Here is a 25,551-nt window from a genome sequence, read left to right as displayed (position 1 = left end):
CGGGAGCCTGTCCCGCTCTCCTCCCCGCCCCCAGCGCGGCCGTCGCTCCGGCCCCCCCGCCCTGCATCTGCTGCTCTCTCAGGCGCACTGCCGAGTGAAATTCTTCGCGCTCTCGTCCGTTTTCACTCGGATGAGAATAAAAAATCATTTGAGTAGCTTAAATGAAATTACTGGGTTAAGGACGCCCGGGGCTATGCCGACGCTCGGTCTCTGGTGGCCGTGGTTAGCGCAGAGAATATATTAGGCATGACTGCATGTCATTTTTTTTCCTTTTCAATTTGCAAGCGCTCGCTAATAACGTGTGAGAGGGGGTATAAAGGCAGGGGCTGCAGCGGGGCGCTCAGTCTCGGATGCCCCGGACACGCGGCCCGCCATGAGCCACGGCCACTTCAGCCCGTCCAGCCCGCTGTCCTGGGCCGTGTACCTGATGAGGAAGAGCCGCGCCAACAACGCACTTTTTGGTAAACCGAGCAGATGTCTTCCTCTCCTTCCTCTTGCGTGACTTCTTTCTTGTTGTTCTTGTGGTTCTTTTGCTCTTGGTTATCTTTCTCTTCTCCTTTTGCTTCTCTTTTTCATTCCATTCTTCTTCTTTTTCTTCTTCTCCTACTCTGTTGTCATCTCCAGCGCCTCTTCCTCCCCTGCCCCCATACTTTTGTTTTTTGGTACCTCCTTGTTCACTTTCAGAAAAATAACTGCTTAAAAAGACAGGCAGACAGACAGACACACAGACAGACACACAGACAGACACACAGACAGACAGACAGACAGACAGACAGACACACAGACAGACACACAGACAGACAGACAGACAGACACAGACAGACAGACAGACAGACACACAGACAGACACACAGACAGACACAGACAGACAGACAGACAGACACACAGACAGACACACAGACAGACAGACACACAGACAGACACACAGACAGACAGACAGACAGACACAGACAGACACACAGACAGACACACAGACAGACAGACACAGACAGACAGACAGACAGACACACAGACAGACAGACACACAGACAGACACACAGACAGACACACAGACAGACAGACAGACAGACACAGACAGACAGACAGACAGACACACAGACAGACACACAGACAGACAGACACACAGACAGACACACAGACAGACACAGACAGACACACAGACAGACACACAGACAGACAGACAGACAGACAGACACAGACAGACAGACAGACAGACACACAGACAGACACACAGACAGACAGACACAGACAGACAGACAGACAGACACACAGACAGACACACAGACAGACACACAGACAGACAGACACAGACAGACAGACAGACAGACACACAGACAGACACACAGACAGACACACAGACAGACAGACACACAGACAGACACACAGACACACAGACAGACACACAGACAACACAGACTCGCGTTAGGCTGAGGGTGATCCCATGTCCTCCAGCCTTTGTGAAAGTTGCCTGGACTTGAGGAAATGAAAGAATATCATTGAGTGAATGACTCTTTATCCTCAGAGGTCAGCTTCTGTCTCCAATGTCCAAGAGACGAATCTAGAAATACCTAGACAGACAGACGGGTGCAGCAAAGTGTCAAAAGAAAACTCCTGCAGAGGCGCACTGGACCGCCAGTGTCAGTTATCCACACAAGCTGTGTGTGAATTGGGGTGTGATGATACACTCTTCACCTGCTGTAAGGTCAGCCTTGTCTCACAGACGTGATGTGCAGGTTGATTCGTGTGTTGGTGAATTAGTGGCAGTGTCGTCACTTTTCGGAGGTCGTGAGATTTTGGGGCTCGGAAAGCTGCCCCGTCCGTGCGGGACAGCTCTGTCAATCGACCGAGAGATAAGAACACGTTTAAATATCACATCACGTGTTTATTTGGCGCTTTAAATGCGATGTGGCGCGAACTCGATCTGAGTGTTTTAATTGGATTTGTAATAATTGAATTCATTTACAGACACGTCAGTAAAACAAGATTATATTTAGGACGTTTCAGAATTGTAACCTAAAATGTTGTATGCACAATTATTATTATTATTATTATTATTATTATTATTATTATTATTATTATTATTATTATTATCCCAATAGCCTCGTTAGTTGTCTCGTTATTTAATGTGCTTCTCTAACACACACTGCGTTTTGGACAGATTAAGATTTACACTTATCACTTCACGTATTTATTTATTTGTTTGATTTGTTCAAATGCATTGTAAATCCCGCAGTGTCTTAAGATAATTAGTAGTTAATTATCCCTGCTTTAGATTGCGGTGCCAGTGCGGAGAAGATTATTTTAATTGCTCTTCGACACAGTCTACTGTTCACAGTCTGGCAGCTGTTTCGTCAATTGGAAATGATGTTAAAATCCAGCGGTGATAACATCTGGACTGAACTCAACACTAGGATTTGATTATTTAGCTAGTGTGCCCATATTATTATTATTATTATTATTATTATTATTATTATTATTATTATTATTATGTGTGAAACAAAACTGCACACAAATGTAACGAATGTGTTACGTTTAACACATTGTTCAAGGACAAGACAATTGTGTTACAATTCAAAACACAATAATGTGTCTTTCTGTGTGGGGAAAACACATTATTGTGTTAAAAACATACATTATTGTTTAAAAAGAAATGATTGTAATGTAATTTGGTGGATTTTAACAGTTGCTTTGTCTTTGAACAAACACAGAATGTGCTCCATTTAATTCGTTCTGAGTGCACCATTAAAGGCCGAGAATGTGCATTGAAAAGTGAAATACAGAAATAAATACGAATGCCCCCTCCGCCCTTTCTCTCCTGCGCACCTTTGCGGGTCGGGGGGTGAAGCCGTTATTGCCTCAGGGCTGCACTTCCCGCACGGCTTGCGTCAGAAAGGTGAAGTGAGATGAACAGGACATCTGTGTATGAGCAGGTCAGCCCGTGTCCAGGGCAAAGCGCTGTCAGTGAAGGTCATCCCTGGAGGCCAGTGCGCCTGTCAGCTGTACCCAGAGGTGAGGCCCGCACACAAACCAATACACATCATCGTCAAATGTGTACGCTTAAAGAAAGGACAGGGGGTTGGAAATGTGATATTATTATATATTATAATAATAATAATACAATAATAATTATTAAGTGTTGTCGCATTGTTACCTGTATGTCCAGTTGAAGACAGCAATCTATGTGCACAATTAAAACAACAAGTTCTTCTTACTTTAGGCAGACTTGGAATCGTGGCTCTTAGTGGCGCCGTGTCCGCCGGGAGCCGAGGACACGCACACCGGGCAGCTGTGTCTCCTGCTGGCCTGCGGGTCAGAGACGAGTAATGTCTCCTGTGCGTGACCACAGCGCGGCTCTATTTGATTACATCAAACTGACCCACCGGCCATACACAAGTGCACCCTGCACTCAGGGCGCCTGGTTCAGTAAGACGCTTCTTTCTTCTAAATCCATACTAATAATAATAATACAAAAACAAATAGTATAACCATAGTATTATGACGATGGTTGTTTAATGTGGCTTTGACACTTCATTAAAATGTCTGGTGTGCATTTGGTCAAAGTGCGGTTAATAATCTGTGTGTCTGTAGATTTGACTGTAATCTGGAAGTGGCGGAAGAATATTTTTATTTTTATTTATTTGGTCTGCAGGTCAAAATGATTGATATTGTAAACGAATTATTTCGTCATTTAAACAAAATAAATGCTTAAATGTAATGTTTAAATTCAGTATAATGCAGCTGTATATTATAATGAAACGATGGTAGGCCTATTATTATTATTATTATTATTATTATTATTATTATTATTATTAATAATAATAATACACATGATGCATTTTATCTTTCTTTCGTTTTTTCTTTCTGTCGAGCCGATAGTTAAAAGGCAAAAGGGACATGGCTACATCATGTGAGAAGCCCGCTGTTGCCCGCTGGTGTTTGTGTGGTCAGTGCTGTAAAGGGCGGCTTTGCGCGTCTCTCAGATTTAATGACCTCTTGGCTGTCCAGGGGGACTGGTGGACAGTCCGCAGGCCAGCCTGGCCCCCACTGAGCCCGGAGACAGACACCCGCACCGCCCGCCCCGCAGCACAGCCCGCTTATTTAGCCCATGTGTGCGGCACCAGCCACTTCAAAAGCAAGGCTGCATGCGTCACAATGGCAAATATTTGTGGTAAATAAACAAATAAACAACAAATAAATACGCGTTTCAAATGTATTAAAAGAAAAGCGGCTCTAGTGGGAGTGCAGGGATAGAGGCAGTGCGTCACCGTCCTGTTTCAGCATCAGTGTTTTGCAGAATATATCATTACATTTCACAGGACGCAGGTTAGTATCAGCGATGTAAGTGTAAGTAAACTTTGTGTTAAAATTCAAAGCGCACAATAATGTGTATTTTGAACACAAGTCTGTGTGGGAATAACACATTATTGTGTTGTGCTTTGGTGAATTTTAACACAAAGTTGTGTTCCTGAACAAACAGAACGTGTTCAATTGAACACATTCAATTTAAGATGTATTTGTATTATGCATGCATTAGGAGTCTTAATATTATGATGATTAGTATTAATAATAATACGTATAATGGTTGCCAACTGTAGAACAATTGTTTTATTGACAAATGTCGGAGTTGTCTGCTTGCTGCTGGTGGTGTTTGGTTAAATCATGCCTTAGTGTGATTATGAACATCACATATTGTGTTCTGCACAGTAAGTGGGCAGAGAAACAGTGGCCGCTCACAGTGCGCACAGCAATGCCAGAGTCGCTGCTATGGATGAGTGTTTGAGCGTGTGGCCCCTGGGTGGCCCCGGTGGAGAGGTGCCACTTCACATGTGCGGGACATGCGCCCGACTGGTTACCTGAGCCAGAGGGGCGGAAGGAGAGAGAGGGGGCGCTGGCCCTGTGTCTTTGCAATGGGTGCTCAGTGTCAGTGGGGGGTTGCGGTGTGACACGGGGGTGTGTCCGGTGTGTGTCCCCCCCCCCGGGCAGCAGCGCCGGAGGCCCGTCTCGCATGACGGAAGCTGAACGCGTTACATTTTTTATACCCCCCCGTGGCTACACTCTTAAAACAAGCCCGGCCTCACAGGAGCGGGAATCACAGGCAGTTGCTCTAAACCGTTTGACACGGGTGTCAGACAGACTGCTCTGTGGAAAAAGCATCTGACTAATCTGGAGCTAATGGGTAGATGCAGAACAGGGGCCCGGGGGTCTACCAGGGTAATATTTCAAATGCAAACTCACAATGAGCTGTATTGGCATTGCACGTTACACCAGTGTTGCCAAAGCATGTACAGACACAGTGAAGAGAATATAATAAATACAATAACACAATACAGTGAGTAATAAAGTGAAAGCTTCACAGATCGTGCAGTGTGTGTGGTTATACAGCGTGTGGGGCTGGTGTGCTGTGCTGTGCTGTGCTGTGCTGTGCTGTGCTGGTGCTGGTGCTGGTGCTGGTGCTGGTGCTGGTGCTGGTGGTGTGTGGTTGCCGGTGTCAGGGACAGGGCGAGCAGCCAGAGGGGGAACCCAGCGCAGACCATATTCAAATAATATAAAAACATGACGTCCCACGAATCAGATCAACACTGTCGGTGTGCGAATATACTAGACAGGCATGAAATACAAAATACAGCTGAGAGTGACGCAGAAGTGCGTGTGCGACTGCACGGCCAGCCGGGCTGTGCGCCAGATGGGAGACGGGTTGCAGGCGGGTTCGGTCCGGCCCGGTTCGTGCAGTTGCGGGTGACAGCGCGATGGCTTTCCAGCACTGCGGTCGGATTAAATGCAATCAAATTGAATTGATACCCGCTAGTGTCTGGCCGTCCTGTAATTCAGACGAACAAAGCGGAAGCGTTTAGGCGTTTTACTGTCCCGTCAATATTGACTGCAGTTTAAGCGCCCTGTGCGCCTCGGATTGTCCCCCTGGGGGAAACTGGACCCGGCTGAGCGGAATTTACTGTTTTAACAGAACTGCCTGATTTTATTTTTCAGCCCTGTGAAGTTTATCGTTTAAATGATTATAATGCATTATAAGGCATTTCTGTACTGACTGTGTGGATGTTTGGCGTCCAAACCCAATGGAATTTATTTTTTATTTTATTTTGGGAAACCAGCAGCTCATTCAGTCACGTATATGTTACAATATCACAATGAAATCGTTTTGTCCAGAGATCAGCGGCAAGGGCTTCACTGAGGTCACTGTGTCCGCAGTGAAACCCCCACAGAGAGCCGGTTTACTGAAATACTGTTTGTCTGCCATGGCAATGAAGGGCCACGGCTTGTTATACGGGTTTAAACTATCTTTGGCCGTATAGTTTGTTGTTCTTGAATCTGCACTGTGCGTGTCCAGACACTGGCCTGTGGAAACTGATGAATGTACTGATGTATTCCTGTCACCAAGCAGCAGTAAACAGCACCTGACCCGTGTCTCTTCCGAGCTGAATTTCAGTGGACAGTGATGTGGCCCCGGGTCCCCCAGTCTCTGGCCCGTGCGCCGGCCCTGCCGTCCCCCCTTCCAGGTGACTTGCTGCCCTCTGCCGGCAACACTTGGAGGTGCAGGCACATTAATGCAACCGTGTCACCCCAAAGCAACCCTTAACGAGTCCAGTTCGCTAAAGGGAGCGCAAGTGCTGCGCGGCTAGAAATCCTGCACCGGCAGCAGCAGCAGCTGTATTGCTGATGTCTTTATTGCTGCTGCTCTTCTGCTTCTGCTTCTTTATCTTCTTCTCCTCATGATGTGATGTCTGTCCACTTCTGTCCAGTCTGTCACACTTGTAAGTGGACACCTCTCTGTCCTTGCACGGTTCCTATAAATAACCCGCATTGCATTTGATTCCACTCATTCCTGGTACAGCCTATATATTTTTACGACGGTATCATATTGTGTGGAAACAAAGCGCATGACAGCCCGTCCCGGGCGGAGCGGCGGCTGGGGGGTGCAGCCTGAGACGCTGCCAGCCGAGGCTGCTGAGGACCGGCCAGTAGCGGGACAGGGACTCGGACACTGATAATGAAGCAGCGAGCTGCCGGAGGCCGGGGACGGACCCGCTGGCCTCTCCTGGCGCTGGTGTATTTATAGGCAGCGGGCAGCGCAGAGACAGACGGGCAGAGAGACGTGTGTGGGTTATAGTCTTATAACTGGGCTGCTTACGCGTGGATCTGTCACGCATATGCATTGCGGTGCCACAGGCTTTGGCACGAACTTCTCCGCCTGGTTTACCCCCCTACCCCCCCAAGCCCCCCCGGAGCGGTGTAACTGTGCAGCGGCACGCGCGGCGCCCCCGGAATCCCATTGACGGCGCGGGGGGGGCGGGGGGCGGGGCTGGCAGCCGGGCGGGCTCTCTGATTGGCTGGCGCACCCTCCGGCCTTGGAAAAGGGCTCAACTTATTGGCCCAGAGCTCAATGCATGCAAATACGCCCCCCCAGCTGCATTCCTGCGCTCCCCACTGCCGGTAAAAGGCACCGCGCCGCCCGCTGTCCATTCATCCCGAGCAGCGCGGCGGGACAGCAGCGCCCTGACCGAGAGGCTGCACCGTCTCTCTCCTCTGCGCCGGACGGCCTGTCACCTGCGCGCAGTCGCAGGTTTGGATGTAGTTTCGCTGCGCTCGGGATCACAGCCTGTCTCTGCGGTGGGCTGCCTCTGTGCGGGCGGGGGCAGTTGGCCACTGTCGGTGTGGGTCCCGGTTTCGGCAAGTGGCAGTGAGTCGCCCGTGTCTGTGGATCTACCGGAGCGGCGCCCCCGCCCCGCCCCGCCCCGCCCTGCCCTGCCCCGCCGAGCCCCGCCGAGCCCCGCTGAGCCCCGCTGAGCTGAGCTCGGGCCGGGGCTGATGGGCAGCTCTGCCCTCGGGCTGCACCAGCAACACCAGGGAAGGGCAGGAGCGAGGAGCCGCACAGACCGGGACCCCGCGCCGCCGGCAGAGTTGGGGAACATACGCGCAAAACGGAGTCAGCCAAGGGGACCTTACAGCCGGGCAGACATGGTGTTCCTCTGGGACGCCAAATACGGTACGATCGTAACCACCGTGTCATTTGATTGTGGAATTGAGTGATTTATTGAACTTGATTCAAACAAACAGGAAAACAAAGAAAAGAGTGAAACACAAAGTGTGAAATATGCCATCGCTCCTCCGGCAAACCGTGTTCAGTCATTTCTGTGTTATTAACACAACAACTAAGAGTTGAGTTCTGTGTCGTTATCTGTCGCCAGTCTCGGGTGTAAACACGTCCTCCTGCGCCAGCCGTGATGTACTTCACTGTGTGTGTGTGTGAGAGAGTGTGTGTGCGTGTGTGAGTGCGTGTGTGTGTGTGTGTGTGAGAGAGAGTGTGTGAGAGAGTGTGTGTGAGAGAGTGTGTGCGTGTGTGTGTGCGTGTGTGAGTGTGTGTGTGAGTGCGTGTGTGAGAGAGAGTGTGTGAGAGAGTGTGTGTGTGAGTGCGTGTGTGAGAGAGAGTGTGTGAGAGAGTGTGTGTGTGTGTGCGTGTGTGTGTGCGTGTGTGAGAGAGAGTGTGTATGAGTGTGTGTGTGTGTGTGTATGAGTGTGTGTGTGTGAGTGCGTGTGTGTGTGCGTGTGTGAGAGAGAGTGTGTATGAGTGTGTGTGTGTGTGTGTGCGTGTGTGAGAGAGTGTGTGTGTGCATGTGTATGAGTGTGTGTGTGTGAGTGTGTGTGTGAGTGTGTGTGCGTGTGTGAGTGTGTGTGCGTGTGTGAGTGTGTGTGTGAGAGTGTGTGTGTGTGTGTGCATGTGTATGAGTGTGTGTGTGTGAGTGTGCGTGTGTGCGTGTGTGAGAGAGTGTGTGTGTGTGTGTGTGTGTGCATGTGTATGAGAGTGTGTGAGAGTGTGTGTGTGTGTGTGTGCATGTGTATGAGTGTGTGAGTGTGTGTGTGTGCGTGTGTGAGAGAGTGTGTGTGTGTGCGTGTGTGTGCGTGTGTGAGAGTGTGTGTGCGTGAGTGAGAGAGTGTGTGTGTGTGTGTGTGTGTATGAGAGTGTGTGTGTATGAGAGTGTGTGTGTGTGAGAGTGTGTGTGTATGAGTGTGTGTGTGTGAGTGTGTGTGTGTGCGTGTGTGAGAGAGTGTGTGTGTGCGTGTGTATGTGCGTGTGTGAGAGAGTGTGAGTGCGTGTGTGAGAGTGTGTGTGCGTGTGTGAGAGTGTGTGCGTGTGTGTGAGAGTGTGTGCGTGTGTGAGAGAGTGTGTGCGTGTGTGAGAGAGTGTGTGCGTGTGTGAGAGAGTGTGTGCGTGTGTGAGTGCGTGTGTGAGAGAGTGTGAGTGCGTGTGTGAGAGTGTGTGTGCGTGTGTGAGTGCGTGTGTGTGCGTGTGTGTGTGCGTGTGTGAGAGAGTGTGTGTGCGTGTGGGGGGGTTCTCTACTACGTCCTGTGAGACTGTTAATGACTGGTGTGTGAAGCTGTGCGCAGTGATGACTGATGCCAGCCAGCGCTCCAGGAAGCACAGTGCGAACAGTGCCACACCAACTGTTGCTGTATTGCTGTTATTTGTTTCATGACATTTCCTGACACTTGCCAACACACTCACACACAGACACGCATACACACACACTCAGACTCACACACAGACACACACACACACACACACACTCAGACTCACACACAGACACACATACACACTCACACACTCTCTCACACACACATACACACTCACACACGCACACACACTCACACACACTCTCACACACACACATACACACTCACACACACTCTCACACACACACATACACACTCTCACACACACACATACACACTCTCACACACACACATACACACTCACACCACCGCTGCCTCCTGCCGCTCCCTGGCTCCACCAACCCCACCCACCCCTCCCAATCTGGTACACAGTCTGTTCAGATCTGGGTTGTGTGTTGAGCTTGCTCTTCAGATGTGTGTGTGGTGGCTGTAGTCGTGCCGTGCAGGCAGGCCTGTGTCTCGGTGCTGCTGTGTCCGGTATGCAGGAGGCGGCGGGCTGGGGTGCCGGACTCGGTGCTGCCGCGGTGTTTTCGGTGTGATGGTCTCATGGCTGTTCCCAGTGAGGCTGCCCAGCCGGTTGGTTGTGTGTTCCTGAGTTGTGTCATTGCGTGCCATTCTATAAAAGCTCTCCCTGTCGTCGTCTCTCCCACAGACCCGGCCCCCGGACGCCGCTTCACCCCCCCCTCCACCACGCTCAGCCCGGGCAAGATGAGTGACGCGCTGCCGCTGGGGGGACAGGACAGCAGCGCTGCCCTGGTGGGGAAGCTGCGCATGGCGGACCGCAGCATGGTGGAGGTGCTGGCGGACCACCCGGGAGAGCTGGTCCGCACCGACAGCCCCAACTTCCTCTGCTCCGTCCTGCCCACCCACTGGAGGTGCAACAAGACCCTGCCCATCGCCTTCAAGGTAAGGGCTATTCACACGCAGAGACACACACCGACATGCAGAGACACACACCGACACACGCAGAGACACACACCGACACGCAGAGACACACACCGACACGCAGAGACACACATCGACACACGCAGAGACACACACCGACACGCAGAGACACACACCGACATGTGCTAACACAAGCACAGACACACTGACGCATGTGGACGCACACAGTCCTACACTGACACACACTGTTACACAGACTCACACACGGCCACACAGTCCCATACAACTTTGTACACTACACAGCCCCACACACTGTCAGATAATGGCAATGGCACCCCGTCCATCCTCTGCCTCTGCGAACTGGGCTACGTTCTGTGTACCCAACTGCACAACCGTCTGTGGAAATGAGGACAACACTGCAATGTGAACATGTGGAACAATCAGCGGCTCCCAGGCCTGGCACGAGGAGGAGTCTAGTCCTCTCTGGCCGCTGGAGGGCGCTGTTTCTCTCGGGTGTTGTGTGGGAAAAACAGGGCGACGTATAATTGAACGCAAATTGAACATTATTCATTTCTGTGCGTAGCAAGGGGGGCGGTCCGGTTTTCAAGGCCAAGGGTTAGAAATGAACTTGCGCCTCTTTGACTGATTGCACTATATGAGGCTCTGCTGTCCAGCGGCACTAATGAGTGATGGCCGCACCACTGAGCTCAGACAGCTGTGTGCAGTGCCTGGGACTGGACCGGTTATTTTCAGAGTTTCATCATCCAGCCCCGGCTCACAGCCTGCCTTTTCTGATCATTATGGATTCATCTGCAGATACAGTTATCTCAAAACACACTTTTCACAAAACATGAATACGATGATAAGTGCACAAAACCAGATTCAACAGTACGCAGCGCCAGTCCTAATTCAAGTGAACTCTAGTGAAATCCAGCTTTAATGTTGAGAGCAACACGGTCGCAGCGGCGCGATTATCGGACTATAAGACTGAGCTCATTAAACAGCAGTGCCGCTGCTTCCCACTATCATTGGCAATATTCCTCGTTTTATTAGACATGTTTTACAACTTGTTTATTCAAATGTATGTCATATGTAATCTGCCTCACACGACATCGAAGGGCCCACATCAACAGCAGCCCTGAAATTAGGTGCAAATAACTATTTATTTCACATGTTTAGTATTTGATAATAATATAATAATAATAATTAAGTACGTTTCACAAGCAATAATTGTATAATTAGCCTGGAAGTGATGATGCTATAATAGTAAGTGATGATGATGATAGGTACCACTTATTGGTCTGAATCTGCTCTTGCTGTGCGGTCCTGCGCGGGCCGGTCAGTGTTTGAGACGACAGACAGGAGCAGCAGCACAGCAAAGCGCAGTACAGCGCAGTAAAGCACAGTAAAGCACACTAAAGCGCAGTAAAGCACAGTAAAGCGCAGTAAAGCACAATGAAGCACAATCAAGCGCAGTAAGGCACAGTATACCGCATGAAACCGCAGTAAAGCGTAGTAAAGTGCTGTAAACACTGCGGGTCGAGGCTGAACATCTGCATCAGAGCGCAGCGTGTTTGTGATGTTTGTTTTATTGATTCAGTATTGTATCTATTGTGTGTGTGTGTGTGTGTGTGTGTGTGAGTGTTTGTGTGAGTGTGTGTGTTAGTGTGTGTTGACCGGCAGCTCTGCTTCGTCAGGCCCAGGACAGCACTCTCCGTCCACATCGCCTTCACTGCCGCAGAGCTTTAATTTCTAGGCATTGCTATAATTAGTGTGAATAGAATAATTTAATACTACTACTACTACTAATAATAATATAATGTAATTATAATAGACCCTTTCGGGAGTATGCGCCCTCGCCGAATCTCTTCTAGTCGGAGAGCTGACGCTGGGAAATAGGCTACAATTATAACACACACACACAATACATCATTATAACACACAATAAATAAGTATTACACAGAGAAAATAATTATAACACACAGAAAATAAATATCACACACACACAGACATTAAATCATTATAACACGCGTACACAAAATAAATAATTATAACACACACACACAATACATAATTCTAACACGCCCTGGGCACTGTTGGAGTGGGTTTGTGTGCAGTAATGATGGCAGTTGTAGTAGCACAGTGTTGTGAGGTCATTGTATTGATGCCTATGACATTTTGGGGTCGGGGATAATTGTTTCTGGTCGGATCTGACGCTGTTCAGTCCCGTGTGGCGTGTTTGCTGCTGTCCTGTCCCAGCACTGCCGTCTTCCGCTGCTTTTTGCATCTTAAAGGGGTTATGAGTTACATTAGTCTTGGGGGCTTTTACCACTGTGTGATCAGTTATATAATAATAATAATAATAATAATAATAATAATAGTAATAGTAATACATGTCTTCCATTCTCGTTTTTAAAAGATTTGCATGATCGAGTGGCTCTTCTGACTGTGAATTCGCCCCTGTCCTTGGCCTCCCTTCCTCTCATGTGTTATTGTTTTCATCCGTGTTTGTGACACACAACCTGCTGCTACTGAGTTAATGCCTCTGGAACATGTGAGCAGGTGGCAGGTGTCGCCCGACTGTATATTGAGCAGAGCTGGAGAAATGCCGGTTACTGTGATTGCTCTTTTTAGAGGTGTGGTGAGAAGCGGGCAATATTTAATCCTCTTATCTTCAAACTATCACCGATACTGACCTGCGCACACAGTGCTTACCACACACCGCAATACACATTCAGAGGCAAACTGTCCTGTCACACACACAGCATCTTCACATTGTGGTGGTTGTTGTCGTTGTCCAGTGCCAGAGATATTTCGTCAGTGTCACTCGTGCTGAAACTGGGTGAGGGAGGGAGAACCAGCAGCAGCGTGACTGTGCCGAATCACAAGAGCTCTGACTAAACTTTATATAAAAGCACCCCACCCTGTGCACTTATTTGCGTTGGGAGTGGCAGCCCGGTCGCCCCTTTGTTGTCCTGGCTGCTGTGTGCGATATGAGCTCAGCACCTGCGGCTGCGGCCCTGGCACCCGGAGGAGAAGCTGAGCGTCCAGTCGGCCTGAATACGGGCCGCAGTAAAGCGGTGTTCAGTGGCGTTTGTTCCTACGTGTTGCACTGTTAGTGAGTAAACCGATTCCGAGGCTGGCCCGTGACCGGGCTCTTTAAAGGGCATTGAAGAAGCTGTGCTGTCCTTCTGTCAGCCCTTCTCAAGCCAAGAGCTGCTTCTTGTCTGATGGAGTGATTTCTTACAATCACAGCAACAACAATAACAGCAACTAATTAAGTGTGAGTCAGTATTGCCATCGTCAGTGAGAGGACTGCCAGAGGGATTGACTGCTCTGTGCTGCACTGTGTTCTCTATGTTGTGCTCTGTGTTTTGTGCTCTGTGTTGTGTGCTCTGTCCGTGTCAGTGACGGCTCTCTGTGCTCTGTGTTCTGTGTTGTGTGCTCTGTGCTGTGTGCTCTGTTGTGTGCTCTGTCCGTGTCAGTGACGGCTCTTTTAGTTGTGTGCTCTGTATTGTCCGTGTCAATGATGGCTCTTTGTGCTCTGTGCTGTGTGCTCTGTGCTGTGTGCTCTATATTGTCTGTGTCAGTGACGGCTCTTTGTCTGCTCTGTGCCGTGCAGGTTGTTGCACTGGGAGACGTGCCCGACGGCACACTGGTGACAGTGATGGCGGGGAATGATGAGAATTACTCGGCGGAGCTGCGCAACGCCACGGCCTCCATCAAGAACCAGGTGGCGCGCTTCAACGACCTGCGCTTTGTGGGCCGCAGTGGGAGAGGTGAGCTGGGGTCAGGGGTCAGGGGTCACTCACACCTGCAGGTTCTCTGCGCTCAGAGCTCTTTGGTGTCCGTGTCCCGTCTCCGGCCAAAGCCCTCGGGCCCCGAGAGCCGCCCAAGCAGAGAGAGCAGCCAGAAACGGCCCTTCATGCAATAATATGAAAGGGTCAGATAAGAGAGAACATGTGGACAACGATCAGCTGAGCATCTACAGAGCGCCGGGGCTGTGTGCGAGCGGTGGGGTCAGGTGATAAAGGCATCATCGGCAGCACGGGGTAGCAGTGCATGCTGGATCCTCCTCCCCAGGTCCGCTGTGGGCCGCAGTGATGCTAGAGGCCGCTGCCCTGCTCGTCTCCCCTGCAGCGGCCGATGACAAGCTGCTCTGTACTGCAGGAGCGGCTGTTAAACATTTAAAGGGCTCTGTGCGGGTCAGGATCCCTGCTTGCCTTCCCGGTCTGAGGTGGGCAGCACAGCGCCGTCGCTCGATCCACACATTCAGAGCTCAGGGCCGGGGGGGCAGCTCCGCACAGCCGGGGCCGAGCGCATGACTCCTGACAATTAGGCACAGAGCCTCCCCGCCGCCAGGAGACCTCCAGGAAGTTCAGAGAGAGAGAGAGAACAAACAACGGCAACAAGAAAATGCTACTACTAATTCGCTGGCTGGCTCCGAGGGCTGCTGGGGAAACATCAAAGCCTTGAATGGATGCCATTGTTGTTGTACAGAGCGCCCCCCCCTCCGCTGCGGCTCGGTCCCATTCACAATCTCAGAGCGGGGGGGTCACAGAGCCAGGCCGACTTCCTGCAGGGGGTTCTCAGTTAACAATCAAGAGCGTCTCCAAAGACAACTGTGCTTAATTAGTGACACATGGCCCACCGCAGCGCTGGGACACTGGCAGTGTGGGAAACACAGCACAGCCAGTCACACAGCAGGGGTTGACCCTGCAACCCCCGGGGCACATACTGGACATACAGCACACACAGCACATACAGAGAACAGAGAACAGAGCACACACAGCACATACTGGACATACAGAGAACACAGCACATACAGGACATACAGCACATACAGCACACACAGGACACACAGCACATACAGAACATACAGAGAACACAGCACATACTGGACATACAGAGAACACAGCACATACAGAGTACACAGCACACACAGCACATACAGCACACACAGGACACACGGCACATACAGTACACACAGAGAACACGGGCCGGTCCTGTAGCAGGGAGACGTGTTTAACATGAAGCACAGGCGCTACTGGGCACAAGGATCACAGGCATGTCGCACGCACTCTCACACACACACTGTATTACTGTATTATAGCATTATGTATTATATCAGTTGTGTCTGTTACATGCGGTAATATTGTGCGTGTTACAGTCCCACGAATGTCATCAGAGGCGTTAAACTGATCTGTTGTTCTCATACAATTCCATCGGTGTGTGGAGGAGAGAGACTGGCTAGATAGGATAGGACACAGACACAGTATGTGTGCGTGTGAATGTGTGTACATGCGTGTTAGTGTGCGTGTGAGTGTGTGTGATCATCCTCTGCGCTGACGCTCTGATTATCTCCACCTCTGACTGGTGATCTGGGCCTCTCTGATCAAAGAGCCGTGTCTAAATACACAACTGCTTACGTCACACTATCTGGCCGAACTGCCCTCTGCTTTCATGTCAGATCGCCCCTCCTCACCACACATGGGGCGGGGGGTCATGTGCTTCTGGGATGTGTTGATTGAGAGAAGCTCGACTGATTGGATTTTCCCATGCAGATCTGTCACTGATAGGGCAGAGAGCGTACACACACACACAGACATGCACACACACCGTGGCCCCGGGGGAGGCTGCGCTGCTCCAGTCTGTGTCTGACGGGCTGCTCTTCTCCCCACAGGCAAGAGCTTCACCCTGACCATCACCGTGTTCACCAACCCGCCGCAGGTCGCCACCTACCACCGCGCCATCAAGATCACCGTGGACGGACCGCGTGAGCCCCGCCGTGAGTCTGTCTCTGTCCCTGTCTCTGCTCTGTCCCTGTCTCTGCTCTGTCCTTGTCTCTTCTCTGTCTCTGTCCCTGTCTCCGTCTCTGTCTCTGTCCCTGTCACACAGCGCACCGAGCCGCGGGAGACTCCAGTACAGACAGACAGACATGTGGGCTCTTTATTACAGTGATGGGAATACAGTACTGCCCTGTATTTTCTTCTTCTTCTTTTTCTTCATCTTCTTTCTTCTTATCTTCTTCCTCTCCTCCTCCTTCTCCTGTCCTGGTCCCTCAGCGCTGCTCCTGGGCAGCCGTGGCAGGAGATTGCGAACAGCAGGAGAAAAATAAAACTTAAAAAAGAAAGCAAAGGGTTTGAAAGCGCAGCGTCTGCAGGAGAGGAAATGAGAGGAAATGAGAAACAGTCCAGGGCTGTAGGCGTCCGCAGTCAGCAGAGGAACCACAGCTGGAGCTCTCCCTGGGCCGGGCCGGGCTGGGTTTATACAGTACAGTGTAGTGACTACAATACAGTACAGTGTAGTGACAGTGTCGTTACAGTACAGTGCAGTGTAGTGACAGTACAGTAGAGTGACAGTGTAGTGACAGTACAGTGCAGTTGACTGACAGTTTAGTGACAGTGTAGTGACAGTACAGTACAGTACAGTAGAGTGACAGTGTAGTCACAGTACAGTACAGTACAATTGACTGACAGTGTAGTGACAGTACAGTAGAGTGACAGTGTAGTGACAGTACAGTGCAGTAGAGTGACAGTGTAGTCACAGTACAGTACAGTACAATTGACTGACAGTGTAGTGACAGTACAGTACAGTTGACTGACAGTGTAGTGACAGTGTAGTGACAGTACAGTACAGAGTGACAGTGTAGTGACAGTACAGTACAGTACAGTGTAGTGACAGTACAGTACAGAGTGACAGTGTAGTGACAGTAAAGTACAGTACAGTTGACTGACAGTGTTGTTACAGTACAGTACAGTGTAGTGACAGTACAGTACAGAGTGACAGTGTAGTGACAGTGTAGTGACAGTACAGTACAGTGTAGTGACAATACAGTACAGAGTGACAGTGTAGTGACAGTACAGTACAGTACAGTTGACTGACAGTGTCGTGACAGTACAGTGCAGTGTAGTGACAGTACAGTAGAGTGACAGTGTAGTGACAGTACAGTGCAGTTGACTGACAGTTTAGTGACAGTGTCGTGATAGTGTAGTGACAGTACAGTATAGAGTGACAGTGTAGTGACAGTAAAGTACAGTACAGTTGACTGACAGTGTCGTGACAGTGTCGTTACAGTACAGTGTAGTGACAGTACAGTACAGAGTGACAGTGTAGTGACAGTACAGTACAGTACAGTTGACTGACAGTGTAGTGACAGTACAGTACAGAGTGACAGTGTAGTGACAGTACAGTACAGTACAGTTGACTGACAGTGTAGTGACAGTACAGTACAGAGTGACAGTGTAGTGACAGTACAGTACAGTGTAGTGACAGTGTAGTGACAGTACAGTACAGTACAGAGTGACAGTGTAGTGACAGTACAGTACAGTACAATTGACTGACAGTGTAGTGACAGTGTAGTGACAGTACAGTACAGAGTGACAGTGTAGTGACAGTACAGTACAGTTGACTGACAGTGTAGTGACAGTGTAGTGACAGTACAGTACAGTACAGTTGACTGACAGTGTAGTGAGTGTAGTGACAGTGACAGTGTCGTTACAGTACAGTGTACTGACAGTACAGTACAGAGTGACAGTGTCGTGACAGTACAGTACAGAGTGACAGTGTCATGACAGTAGTGTCGTGACAGTGTAGTGACAGTACAGTACAGAGTGACAGTGTAGTGACAGTACAGTACAGTTGACTGACAGTGTAGTGACAGTACAGTACAGTACAGAGTGACAGTGTAGTGACAGTACAGTACAGTACAGTTGACTGACAGTGTAGTGAGTGTAGTGACAGTGACAGTGTCGTTACAGTACAGTGTAGTGACAGTACAGTACAGAGTGACAGTGTCGTGACAGTAGTGTCGTGACAGTGTAGTGACAGTACAGTACAGAGTGACAGTGTAGTGACAGTACAGTACAGTACAGTTGACTGACAGTGTAGTGACAGTACAGTGCAGTACAGAGTGACAGTGTAGTGACAGTACAGTACAGTACAGTTGACTGACAGTGTAGTGACAGTGTAGTGACAGTACAGTACAGAGTGACAGTGTAGTGACAGTACAGTACAGTTGACAGTGTAGTGACAGTACAGTACAGTGTAGTGACAGTGTAGTGACAGTACAGTACAGTTGACTGACAGTGTAGTGAGTGTAGTGACAGTGACAGTGTCGTTACAGTACAGTGTAATGCCAGTACAGTACAGAGTGACAGTGTAGTGACAGTACAGTACAGTTGACTGACAGTGTAGTGACAGTACAGTGCAGTACAGAGTGACAGTGTAGTGACAGTACAGTACAGTACAGTTGACTGACAGTGTAGTGACAGTACAGTACAGTACAGAGTGACAGTGTAGTGACAGTACAGTACAGTACAGTTGACTGACAGTGTAGTGACAGTACAGTACAGTACAGTGTAGTGACAGTGTAGTGACAGTACAGTACAGTACAGAGTGACAGTGTAGTGACAGTACAGTACAGTTCAGAGTGACAGTGTAGTGACAGTACAGTACAGTACAGAGTGACAGTGCAGTGACAGTACAGTACAGTGTAGTGACAGTGTAGTGACAGTACAGTACAGTACAGAGTGACAGTGTAGTGACAGTACAGTACAGTTCAGAGTGACAGTGTAGTGACAGTACAGTACAGTACAGTGTAGTGACAGTACAGTACAGAGTGACAGTGTAGTGACAGTACAGTACAGTACAGTTGACTGACAGTGTAGTGACAGTACAGTACAGTACAGTACAGAGTGACAGTGTAGTGACAGTACAGTACAGTGTAGTGACAGTACAGTACAGAGTGACAGTGTAGTGACAGTACAGTACAGTACAGTTGACTGACAGTGTAGTGACAGTACAGTACAGTACAGTACAGAGTGACAGTGTAGTGACAGTACAGTACAGTACAGTGTAGTGACAGTACAGTACAGAGTGACAGTGTAGTGACAGTACAGTACAGTGTACTGACAGTACAGTACAGAGTGACAGTGTAGTGACAGTACAGTACAGTGTAGTGACAGTACAGTACAGAGTGACAGTGTCGTGACAGTACAGTACAGTACAGTTGACTGACAGTGTAGTGACAGTGTAGTGACAGTGACAGTGTCGTTACAGTACAGTGTAGTGACAGTACAGTACAGAGTGACAGTGTAGTGACAGTACAGTACAGTACAGTGTAGTGACAGTACAGTACAGAGTGACAGTGTAGTGACAGTACAGTACAGTGTACTGACAGTACAGTACAGAGTGACAGTGTAGTGACAGTACAGTACAGTGTAGTGACAGTACAGTACAGAGTGACAGTGTCGTGACAGTACAGTACAGTACAGTTGACTGACAGTGTAGTGACAGTGTAGTGACAGTGACAGTGTCGTTACAGTACAGTGTAGTGACAGTACAGTACAGAGTGACAGTGTAGTGACAGTACAGCGCCAGCCCTCTGTCTCTGTGCCGGCTGTGGTATTCGGGCACAGTGCTGCCCCTCCTGGAATGCGCTCCGGCGGCGCCGCCCTTTCAGGCTGGTCTGGGCTCTTGGCTGCATCTTTAAAGGCTCAGACAGCGGCTCTGGTTTCAGCACCGGCTTCCTCTTGGCAGCGGGCCGGGGCCGGGGGGGGTGGGGCAGAAGTGGCAGGGCGGCGAGGGGGCAGTCGATGGTTTATCACAGCTGAGGGCCGGGAGCTCTGTGTCCCCTGGGGGCCGTAATCATCACACATCTCTGTGTGAGGGCAGTCTGCAGTGTGGAGGCACCCCAGCCTCCTCCTCCCCCCCCCCCCTCTCTCTCTCCCTCTCTCTCCCTCTCTCTCTCTCACACACTCATACACACACACTCACACACACACACACACACACACTGCGCTGCCCACAGGGCTGAGACAAACAGAACCAGTCTGGTAACTCTGTTGGGCTGGGAGAGAAGACAATATTTACCCTGTAACTTCACTGACAGCTCGACAGCTGCCTGACTGTTCATGTGGCCGATGAACACAAATGACATAGATACAGAAATCAGACGGTAGTTGTAGTGTCGTGGCATTCAGTCAAGCCTGTGGACAGTGTAGCCTGCGGCCCGAAGCCCCTCTCCCCTGTCTGACCCGGCCCGGCCTGTATGAGAGAGGCCAGAGGTCAATCTCTGTGCCCCGCCCCCCCACACTCCCGGTCTCTCCAGGAGCAAACCCTGCCAGTGAACACCCCCCCGCAGTGCGGTGAATGAGATTGCTGTCTCTCCTCATTAGCAGCGTCGTGTGTGTGTGAGTGAGTCAGTGTGTGCGTAGCGCCCTGTGTGTAGAGTTGTGTGTGTAACGCTGTGTGTGTGTGTGTCTCGCAGGGCACCGCCAGAAGCTGGAGGAGCCGGTGAAGCCGGGCAGCCTGGCGTTCTCAGAGCGCCTCAGTGAGCTGGAGCAGCTGCGCCGCACCGCCATGAGGGTCAGCCCTCACCACCCCAGCGCCACAGTCAACCCCCGGCCCCCACTCAACCACGCCGCCCCCTTCTCCAGCCCCACACACAGCCAGCTCTCGGGTGAGTGCGGGTGCGGGAGGACCTTGGTGCCGGCCGAGTGACCAGTTATTTAATTGAGCCCTTAATTGGACAGAGAGTTTGCTTGATTAGCACCTGAAGGGATAGTTTTCAGCAGCTGAAATGTGGAATCTGCGTAACTGCGTTGAAAAGCTGAACAGGAAAAGTCCTGAACAGACCAGTAATGTGTTCAGGTCAGGGTTCAGTTAGTGAATGGCGATGCTGAACACACACAGGCTGGACTGGGAAGCAGAGCAGAGGGGAGGTGCAGGTGGGCACGGAGACAGCAGGGACAGGACTGGACTGAGTCTCACTGAGACACGTTACAGATGTGGGCAACGATGGCACACTTCAGAGCCCTCTAGTCCAGAGATCAGAGGTGTGCCACGGAGGATCGTGGGCCGAGCCGTAGAGGGGCGTCTCGGCAGAGCAGGTCCTGTGATCTGGAGCAAAACTAATTAGAACAGAAAGGCGTCTTCATAGTGCCTTGGCAAGCCTGGGCACATACCCACACTGCTTACAGCCCCACACACACACACGGCCTGCCCCACTCTGCTGCTCCTCCCCCTCTTCCTCCTCCTCTTCCTCCCTCCTCTGGCAGTGCCGCAGCATTATAAGCACAGAGGCGTGTTGTATGTGTCCTGTGGAGAAGCAGCAAACAACCATCCATGAGCCTCAGACCGCAGGCTGATGATGTCACTGCAGTGAGACAGGTCTGCGCTTTATGTCTTATCGATGAGCCTTCGTGTCACTGCAGGGCCCGGCCCGTGTCGGACCCAGACCCAGACACACTGCCTGCTCCACTGTCCCACAGTCCAGGCTTGTTTCGCACCCTGAGTTACTGGCTGCTTTTTTAACGGATTATTCCCTGAACTGATTCCAGTCACTGAGTATGCGTGTGCGTGTGATCGTGTGTTGTGGATCAGTGGGTGTGGCGATGTACAGTGAGGTGTGCAAGGACTTGAATAGGCTTCCTCTGTGTCTGTGTGTCTGTCTGTTGGCCTCTCTCTCTACTTTATCACTGTCTCTAGAGAAAGACACTCACACAGAGACTGAGACAGAGAGAGAGAAACAAACACACACACACACACGCACACACACACACGCACACTCACATGCACACTCACACAAGCAGAGACAGACACAGACACACACACAGGAGAGGCAGGGAGCCGCTTGGTGCGCTCGGCTCTGGGGCTGGCGGGACAGACGGGAGTGGCAGCCTGCAGCGAGGGCTCCGGGGCTGGCAGGCGCTCGGTATGTGGGGCGAGCAGGACGGGCCGCTTCCTGCCTGCCTGGCTCCTCTCTCCCTCTGATCCTGCTCCCAGAAATAGCAGCAGGAACTCTGCCAAAGGAAACGATTATTAAGTAATTCAAGACCTCTCTCTCTGCCTCTCTTTTTTCATCTTCCCCTTTTATTTTTATTTTCATTTTGCCGAAAATCAGGAGCAGCTGGGGGAGTGGGGCGGGGGCGGGGGTGTCGAGGGTGTTGAGGGGGGGTTCTCTCCTGTCTGGCCGCTACGTGTTCCCAGCCCGTCCCCGGCTCCCTCGCTCCGTCTCGGAGGCCCGCGCTCCCTCTCCCAGTCTCCCAGAAGACTGTTTATATCGGCGCGCTGCAGACGGGCTCCTCGTGGACCCACCGCAGGGCCGGCCTGTGAGAGCAGAGACGACGGGCAGGAACAGATGGGAGGGGGCGTCTTGCTGTGCCAAAACCCAGCTCCTCTAACGTCCATTCAACTTTTTTCTTTTCTCTCTGTTAACTGTGTCCGTGTGTGCGAGTGCTGCGTGTCTGGACCGTAACGCTGTTAAGTGTGGCCAACAGCTCGGAGACGTGTCTGTGCGTCGACGGGGAAGGGGGCTGAGTTCCTGTCCTCAGGGCTGGGGGTAGACATTGCTGAGTGAGGAGACAGAGAGGCTGGCAGCGCTCTAAACCCCCCTGTGACTCAACCCAGTTCTGTGTGACTGTGGGCTCTGTGGGGGCCCCGCTCCACATCACGTTTCCCTTCTCTGTGTCAGGCATTGCCTCCACAGCACCGTCCGCCCACGCTCTCCTGGCGCTGATGAGTGTCACACTGACGGCGACGCGCACGCAGACAGGGGCCACGCAGCCACGCGGCCTGTTCTGGGAGTTTGTGACTCTGCACCTCCGGCTCTCTTTTAATTATCAGATTAAAGGGAGGGAGGCTCTCTGAGGGTCTGGCTCCACAGCATAACACATTTGAGACTGAAAGTATAGCTATACTGACTAACTGTGTGGGGCGTCTGCCCGAGAATCTACCTGACCTCTGACCTCCCCCCCCCCCCTCTCTCTCTCCAGACTCCAGGCAGATGCAGACGTCCCCCTCCTGGGCCTATGAGCAGTCCTACCCTTACCTGGGCCAGATCTCCACCCCCTCCGTCCACACGGCCATGCCCATCTCCCCCGGCCGGGCGGGGGGCATGTCCACGCTCTCTGACCTCTCCAGCCGTCTCTCTGGTGAGCCGCTCTGCCCTCCCTCTGCTGACCCTGCCCTCCCCCTGCTGACCCTGACCTCTAACCTCTGACCTCTGACCTCCTCCACAGGCCCTGACCTGACGGCCTTCAACGACCCCCGGGTCGGGCTAGAGCGCCAGTTCTCCTCGCTGCCGGACGGCCGCTTCTCGGACCCGCGCGTGCACTACCCCGGCCCCTTCACCTACACGCCCACACCCGTCACCACGGCCATCGGCATCGGCATGTCAGCCATGACGGGCACCGCACGCTACCACACCTACCTGCCCCCGCCATACCCCGGGGGCTCCTCGCAGGGCCAGACGGCCACGGCCTTCCAGCCCGGCTCACCGCCCTACCACCTGTACTACAGCACGGCAGCCGGCTCCTACCAGTTCTCCATGATGTCCGGCGGGGACCGCTCGCCCCCCCGCATCCTGCCGCCCTGCACCAACGCCTCCACCGGCTCTGCCCTGCTGAACCCCTCGCTGCCCAATCAGAGCGAGGGGGTGGAGACTGAGGGCAGCCACAGCAGCTCCCCTACCAACATGGCCGCCGGAGCTGGTCGCCTGGAGGAGGCGGTCTGGCGGCCATATTGAGCACTGTGCCGGCGCCCTCACAGACAGCCCTGCGGTGCCAGCGCACCCCCACTCTGAGCTTATTCTTTTTGTATCAAGAAGGATTGTCCACAGAGAACACTGGTCCCCTGGGGCACGGGGGGACATGCCAGGGGGCAACGGGCGACTTCTCTGTTTCTCTCAAAGTTACTGCTATTTTTTATAATTAATTATTGCTGTTATTATTGTTGTTGTTGTTGTTGTTATTATTATTATTGCTATTAATTATTATGACCCCCCTCCTTTTTCAAAATAAGAAGAGACATAAACTGTGAAGGGTTTCTGATTGGCAGACTGTGAAGACGCTTGTTTCGTAGGAAGAAGGTTGCTTTCATTCCGGGGGCTTCACAGATCCTGACGCTGCTCCCGGGGGTCTGGCGCTCTGGGGGGCTGAAGGCGTCCGCGGCACTTTGTGGTGGTCTGTCTGTGTAGTCCCGACTTCCAGTTGACTCACTAGTGCGGGAAACTAAGAGCGAGGGGAAGGCAGTCCTGCGTGTGAGGCTGGGGGAGAGGGACGGGGCTCCCGGAGGCAGGCTGTGCCGGACGCACCACACCGCAGCGCTCTGTTTGTATCCGTGGCTGTAAACACATCCATCTTCACCAAAACAACGCCTAATCCACAGCCAAAACACATCTTTTGTTCAGCTGTTGTGGTTCTGCCGCCACCTCGGGCCCCGTTCTGGAGCCCATCTGGTGTAATGCGAGCCGGTTTGCTCTGTGCCGGGCGTTCCTTTGTGCCGCCGTGGCTGTGTGTGACGCTCTGTGTCCTAGGTAACGCAGCCTGGCTCGGGCAAGGGGTGTCGCTCGCTGCAGGGCCACAGTGTTGACAGGGCCGAGCCCAGAGTCTGTGTTTGTACAACAAACACGCAGCGTCACCGACTCTGACCCCGCAGTTCCGAGCTGTGTAAGTCTCCGGCTGTCAGAGCCCGGCACACTGAGCTCCGGCCGCTGCCAGCTGCGTGAACCGAAGAACGAATTAAACAAATACAAAATAAGTAATTCAAATGGAGACAGACCAAAAAAGCTGGACACATCAGCAGAGAGAGAGAGAGAGAGAGAATATTTAATAGCTAAACTGATTGTTGCTGTTTTGTTGCTCTCATCTCTGCGTAGGCCTGGAGCAGCGACCAGCACTGCAGGACGGCCGAGCGCACACCGAGGGCCCGGAGTGCAGCGCTGGGGCCAGGGTTAGAGTCAGGGTCAGGGTGAGGGCCGGGGTGTAACTTCAGTTATGGTACAGGGTGGGGGTGGGGTTGGCCCCTGTGCCACAAGACACAAGCTCTTTCACCCCGTCTCCCCCGTGACTGATGCTGCCGGAGAATCCACCTCTGAGCTCAGTTTAAATCTCCCTCGGGTCACATGACTGACGGCCTCAGCGACGCTCCATCCCCACGTTGTGCTCCGATCGCTGTCGGAAGTTCTATTTTTGTTTTGTTTTTTTACTGTATTTTATTTGTCGGTGTTAATGTTGTAAAAAATAATTTTATGAATATAAATTCAGTTGTGTAGCTGAAAGCCTCCCATGTGTCTGGCCTTTTGTTAGAGTGTGTGTGTGTGTATTTGGTCTTCACCGCCCCAGCAGGCTTGGCCCCCGGCCTGGCACACAGCCTGCTCTTCCTAACGGGTCCCTCTCGCTCTCTCTGGAGTGTCAGGCT

The 25,551-nt window shown here is 51.5% G+C and overlaps 1 protein-coding gene across 2 annotated transcripts; it reads left to right on the top strand.

The window, feature by feature from the left end:
* The first annotated feature begins 7,435 nt into the window (after nucleotides 1-7,435).
* Nucleotides 7,436-25,411, top strand: runx1 (RUNX family transcription factor 1). 2 transcript variants are annotated; one of them, XM_066705778.1, is made up of 7 exons: nucleotides 7,436-7,999; nucleotides 10,118-10,371; nucleotides 13,973-14,129; nucleotides 16,034-16,126; nucleotides 20,621-20,812; nucleotides 23,127-23,285; nucleotides 23,373-25,411. In XM_066705778.1, the coding sequence occupies exons 1-7, from the start codon at nucleotides 7,822-7,824 to the stop codon at nucleotides 23,876-23,878; spliced, it is 1,539 nt and encodes a 512-aa protein (XP_066561875.1). In that variant the 5' UTR covers nucleotides 7,436-7,821; the 3' UTR covers nucleotides 23,879-25,411. The 2 variants fall into 2 exon arrangements, with proteins under 2 accessions (XP_066561875.1, XP_066561874.1); XM_066705777.1 differs by having other exon boundaries at nucleotides 16,034-16,138.
* Nucleotides 25,412-25,551: the final 140 nt, after the last annotated feature.

The sequence above is a fragment of the Amia ocellicauda genome, chromosome 6, assembly GCF_036373705.1.
Source record: "Amia ocellicauda isolate fAmiCal2 chromosome 6, fAmiCal2.hap1, whole genome shotgun sequence".
Lineage (NCBI taxonomy): Eukaryota > Metazoa > Chordata > Actinopteri > Amiiformes > Amiidae > Amia > Amia ocellicauda.
The sequence above is the reverse complement of the archived record's forward strand: the minus strand, read 5'-3'. Positions and strand labels throughout refer to the sequence as shown.